Source organism: Carassius auratus, chromosome 41 (genome assembly GCF_003368295.1).
Source record: "Carassius auratus strain Wakin chromosome 41, ASM336829v1, whole genome shotgun sequence".
In the NCBI taxonomy this organism is placed as follows: domain Eukaryota; kingdom Metazoa; phylum Chordata; class Actinopteri; order Cypriniformes; family Cyprinidae; genus Carassius; species Carassius auratus.
In genome coordinates this window covers 14,264,955-14,271,032 of record NC_039283.1, presented here as the reverse complement: position 1 = coordinate 14,271,032, position 6,078 = coordinate 14,264,955, and the positions used below count along the sequence as shown (strand labels likewise).

At 37.1% G+C, this 6,078-nt stretch overlaps 1 protein-coding gene across 1 annotated transcript; it reads right to left on the bottom strand.

The window, feature by feature from the left end:
- Positions 1-665: 665 nt before the first annotated feature.
- Positions 666-5,190, bottom strand: LOC113059643 (urotensin-2 receptor-like). The gene is made up of 2 exons (XM_026228183.1): positions 4,770-5,190; positions 666-2,642 (listed from the first exon to the last, which is right to left on the bottom strand). The coding sequence occupies exon 2, from the start codon at positions 2,522-2,524 to the stop codon at positions 1,379-1,381; it is 1,146 nt and encodes a 381-aa protein (XP_026083968.1). The 5' UTR covers positions 2,525-2,642; positions 4,770-5,190; the 3' UTR covers positions 666-1,378.
- Between the last annotated feature and the right edge of the window lie 888 nt (positions 5,191-6,078).

Sequence of the window (6,078 nt, the reverse complement as noted above, 5' to 3'; positions counted from 1 at the left end):
TGCAATAATCGCTTAGGCAGTGGGCTCTTCAGGTCAGAAAGTCTTCTAAAGCTTCCCAGATGACTCACTTACATCATAAACCATTCTGCTGGTGTACTTATATAGAATAATTGTTATGAATAAAATGTTATGATAAGCACCAGATTTCATATAAAGATTATTTCAGGAAAGCTCTCTTGTGCAAAGCAATGCATTATTTAACAGTAAAACAAAACAAATACAGATAGGCTGACAAATGTATATATATATATATATATATATATATATATATATATATATATAAGGATTAAAGGATCCAGGTTTGGTGCAGTTTTTTGAATACAGTATGATTTAACATTTGATTATATATATATATATATATATATATAAATATATATATATATATATATATATATATATATATATATATATATATATATATATATATATATATATATATATATAAATATATATATATATATATATATATATATATATATATATATATATATATATATATATATATATATATATATATATATATATATATCCACAGAAATATTTATCTAGTTGACATTGTCCATTAACATGCACAACCTGGGGGAAGGAAGTAGTTTTAGTAGTAGTAATTCAATTAATTTATAACAAAAAAAAAAAAAATCATACAGAAATAAAATAAGGACAAATTATTCATAAAAGGTGCCAATAAAAACACAAAGTCAAGACTTTAACATTTAAAAAAATGTTATAGTTGCATATAATGAATGGAGAACATAATGTCCTATTTGAAAATGAAAGATTGTGTGTCTTGGCTTCATGACAGAAGTGATTTATTTTCCTCAAAAGAGCAAACTCTGACACGTCCTTGAGCTTTGAGCCAAATCTATACTTTGTAATTTCTCCTTTGCACTTAGACTAATAAACCAATTTGGGAGTTAAATGCTTCTCACCTGTTGTTAGACTATCCTTGGGGGATTCATCCTGACAAAGCTTTTTTTTCCCTTTCAAGTTGCCCCATAAAACAGATATTTCACATCTTTTAGTCCCCTAATATTCAGCTGCAGTTCAACCAGAATGTTTGGGTCTCCATTTCAAAGGTGATGAATCCTATTTTTCAAAAGCACTTTCATAAATATTCATCACTTAGTATTTCATTTAGGATTGCAGGACCTTAATACACAATGCTTATCAGATTATCTATAATTATATATGTAGTCCATGGAGAAGAAATACACACCACCAATGCCTTGGCTTACAGAGTATTACTATTTGCACAGCACATGTAAAAATCTATAATCGTTAAGCCCCTTAGCACCAAATTAGTAATCTGTTTAATAAAGATAACTATGCACAGTCTTATTGGTCATGGGCAGTACTGACTGGTGGGCAGCTGTTACTGTTATCGTTGTTCAGAGCTGCCCTTGTGGCAAAGTGATGCAGCTGCACTTATCTTCTTCTTGCTGGTCCGCCTGCGCCTTCCTGTCAGCAGTGTGTAGAAGAAAGGATTCACACATGAGTTTCCATAAGTCAACCCTGTGAGGATGCGATTAATGGTCACCTGCGTGCCCACCGGCACCATGCGCAGAACCTCAGGTCGGTACAGTGGTAGAAGCTGCCAGATCCAGAATGGAAGGAAACAAGCCCAGAATGTCAGCACGATCCACAGTATGAGGAGCAGGACTTTGGGGCGAGGTGCACGGGGCGGGTAGGTGTTGCCCCCTCCGGCCCAAGCAGGTTGCGTTTGAGATACCCAGTAGAGTCTCCCTAAAGCTGCGTACAAAGCTCCGATGGCCAGTCCTGGGCCTAGGATGCTTGTGCAGAAGAGTACACTGAGGTAGGCTTTTGAGCTCTGTTCATCCCAGGCGGGAACGCACAACTTGCTTTCCTGGTTCTCTCCATCTTCTAGGTGCAAAGTGATCATCATGGGCAAACTGAGAGCCACGGCAAAACCCCAGGCCAAAGCGACTCTCAGGAGTCCAGAGGAAGGTGTGGACGAGGCTGCCAGTGGATCAGCCACAGCTCGATATCGATCCAGACTCATCGCAGTGAGGGTGAAGATGCTCGCGTGCATGGTGAGCAAGTCCAGGCTGAGGAGGAGCCGGCAGCCTAGTTCACCGAAGGCCCAGTCAGATGCCAGGCTGTCGTACACAATGAAGGGGGCGGTAGAGAGGTACACCAGGTCTGCCAAAGCCAGACTCAGAACCTGCAGGTGAAGAGAGGAAGAGGAGGAGGACGAGGTGGGAGAGGAGGAGGGAGAGAAAGAAGGGGAAGAGGTGCCGAGGCAGGAGTAACAACAGGTAGGAACGCTACGCCGCCTTTTTGACATCCTACGACGGCGAATGAGAAGCCCTAGGGTGTATAGGTTGCCCAGAATGCCCAGCAGAGAAAGGAGGGATAGAAAAAAGCAGAAGAGAGCTGTGGAGGCTACACTTGGGGATGGGGAGAGAGAGGGAGAGGACGAGGGAAGGGAGAGGTTATTGAGAACGGGAAAGGTGTATGAAGGTGAAGGGGAAGAGGAAAGGGAAGTAGAGCCAGAGGTGTCCATTTCTCGTGGATAGCAAGAGTCCCAAGATGTAGAGAGGACTTCAGCGTGTTTTAGAGCAACTACTGCGCCCAGGTTATCAGGAAATCCAGATTAGAAAAGAAGAGTTGTGAGTGGACCGCTATAACGGTGAGGTAAGAGAGAGAAACAAAAAAAGAGAAAAAGAAATTGTGATTTTAGAAACTTTTGTTAACATCTTCATATTTATTTATTTATGTATTTCAGTATTTTTTTTTATAAAGGTATCTTTGCCTAAACTATGTACTCATTTGCTGAATTGGTTTTAGAGGATGCAGGGAACATTTCAGGTCATATAATATTTCAGTAAGTAGGCTACAAAAGTTTTGTCAGAGTGCGCTAAGGCGCGTTCGCGTGAAGAGGTAACCACAACAACAGTATGCTGCTCAAACGCTGTTCTGTATCTTAATGAAAATAATATCACTTTAAGAAATCAGCAATATAATCAGGCTACATTTAGTTTAAAATGTACAGCGACAGAGCTGAAACATTAAAAGGCGACTCTCTTAGAAATAATAGCCTACTATTGTTCCAGGTACATGTAGCCTATTTATAAAAAAAAAAAAAAAAAAAAAAGAGTCGGAATAAGGGTTAATTCAACTAGGCTATTGGCTATCAGGACCTTTAACTTAATGATAATAATAATAATAGTCGATTATAATTAACATATAATTATTGGAAAACTATTATTAAAGCTATTGGTCTTGTCAAAAATGTTGGTGCGGCACGAGCTGGATCAATATGGCAGCAGCAGCGCGATGTTACCTGCGCTAAAATTTTCGAACCTATAAAATTCTTGCCTAACCTATACTGAGAAAAATAAATAAATAATAAAACAATGAGAAACCAATGACTGTGGCCTTTAATTGTCATGCCGTCTACGGTCCTAAAGCGGTAAGGCTTCTCTCTGAATCATATTTTTCATCATATGACGAGTGTGAAGATCAAAGGCCAGTCGGGCGGCGCGTGGACACTTACGGGAAAGAATGAGGCGGCACACGGTGACCCTGAGAGAGAGACAGGGTTACACTGCTGTTAGAAATGACGCACTGGCACAGCAGCACCCCTTTACTTTAAATAACACCTTTCTTAATACTGACACAGTGAGTGACAGATTTGCTAGAGTTAGACTCATTTATTTATTGATTCAATACAAATAAGTTAGACTAATCAGGCAATAAGGCGAATTAAAAAGCAAAACAATGATCTAACAATTGTTTATACAACTCTTTTTTTCCCAATTTTAGGAACTGAGTATGTTAACCTTGCCAACGAGCCAAGCATAGTCATTTTAGTTGATGTAATTTATTGTTTTATAATATAAAAATGTCTAACATGGCATGTCTGTACAGTATTATGCAGCCTATGGGAATGATGCAGCACTATAGTGTGCTATAACACTATCAATTAGTAAAAATGAGCTGCAGGGGTGAAAACACTGTCATTCATGAGGTGACAGCAGAATGGTGTGCCTACTGTATAAAACATTTCAACGTGGGACAATTATTTTGATAAGAAAGTGTAATTTCATGTAAATAAATGTTAAATGACAAAGCAGAGACGCGTATAGCATAATCTCTATCATTAAGTCATCTTGTTTCATTTTATAAAGCCTACTTTATCCAAACTCTTAAAAAAAAGGGAAATATTACGGCTGACCAGATGGTGAGTTTTTTTTTTTTTTTGAGAACTTTTTTTTATTTTTTTTACAATTTCCATGTACAAAATAGGACAGATTGTAGGCCACTTGACTGACACAAACGCACTATTATGTTAGCATGTCTTATGTATTTCTCTATTCTATTTGTTCCCATGTTTTATGTACGCACAGTTCTTTATTTAATCTGTTCATTTACTGTTGTGAATTAAGTTAAAGTATAGCCTACTTGACATCATATGAATTCGTTGAAGATTTCTAAATTAATAGCAGACAAATATGGTGATATCAAAAAAAAAAAAACACTTCCCGGTCTTCCTTTGTATTCATTAATTTACGCATATTTAATAGAAAGCTTAATGGTTGTCTCACGTGAGAACGACATAAACAAAACAGCTGAGGTTGTATTTGTTATTCTGAAACAACTTTGATACAACATTATACGATTTAACACATGATCTGTGTTTTTTTCATTATTTGTATGATTATTCTACGAAATGCATTTGACATACATGCTACAGTAGCCTACATTCAATGTTTTATTAAATGTTTATAATCCGAAAATCGTCTTACCCTTAACTGAGTATTCAGAGATGGCATGTTCCATATGTCGATGATATCCACACTCAAAACCGCAGACTGTGACAAAATCAGAATATCCTAATTATGTCTTTACAAGGAATGAATCAATAAGCCCAGCGAGATATTAATGTTTCTCTGAGGACAGTCTTAGAGAAACTTTAGGATGGTGTAGAATATCTCTCAGTCACAGCCAGCCCACTCCTCTCCTCTCACTCTTATGGTTGTCTGAAGCAAATGAAGGGAGGGATGAAGAGAAGCTGTGCTGAAAGACTGGAGAAAGAAAGGGTGTCTTTAATAAAGACCCACACTGTTGAATGGCCTTGGAATGGAGACAATTGATCTTCATTGGCAGAGGACTGAATGTGATTTGATGTTTAGTCTCTAACCCTGACTGATATTTGTTGTTCTCTCGTGATTAGACCTTTCATCCCTGCCGAAAGCAATATAGTCAGTATACCAAAGAATAAACACTTGTAAAAGTCAGAGAACAATATTTATGTCCACCATCCATCAAAGTTATTTGGTTTTGGGAGCATCCAGGGAACATTTCAGGTCATATTTATTAGAGAACTGTAAGAATTACAACAACAAACATGAAAAGGTACATAAAAATGATTTCAGTTATACAGGTACTCAGAGGACAAATGAACATATCATTAAAGCCGTTATTTGAGGCTGAACTGAATCATACGTGAAAAATGTTGGATGAAATTTGGTTAAGCGTCACAATCCAAACCACAGATGAGGCAGTGAAAACCATTTAATCATTTGAAATATGGTATCGCTCCCTAACGACCATACAGGAATACATAACCATTAATGGACAGAAAAGGTTTCAGTGGAAAGACATTTTCACCTCCTTAGTCATGTAAAAGTTTAAATGATGCATGGTATGGACATCCTGCCTGCATTTTGGATCAGACTAAAGTATGCTGACATTTAGAGTCACAGGAATGGATACTTAAAGGGAAAGTACACCGAAAACGATCATTTACACACCATCATGTCATTCCAAACCTGTATGGCTTACTTTCGTCAATGGAACACAAAAAGAGATGTTGTGAAAAATGTTCGTTTTTAGTCCATACAATGAAAGTCAGTGGGCCTCAATGTTTTTTCTCTACATTGACAAAAACTTTTTTTTTTTTTACAAAAATTCTGTCAGACATGAGTGTATATTCCATCATGGGGAGGATAATTTACATAAACCTTCCAGAATTATTACAAATGTTCAAAAAATTTGTGTACATTTTCTGAAATTGTCTGGAAATTTAATGAAATATGAATCACAATCTCACCA

Coding starts and splice junctions, on each gene's coding strand:
- LOC113059643 (XM_026228183.1), bottom strand. CDS start 2,524: ATGGACACCTCTGGCTCTACTTCCCTTTCCTCTTCCCCTTCACCTTCA.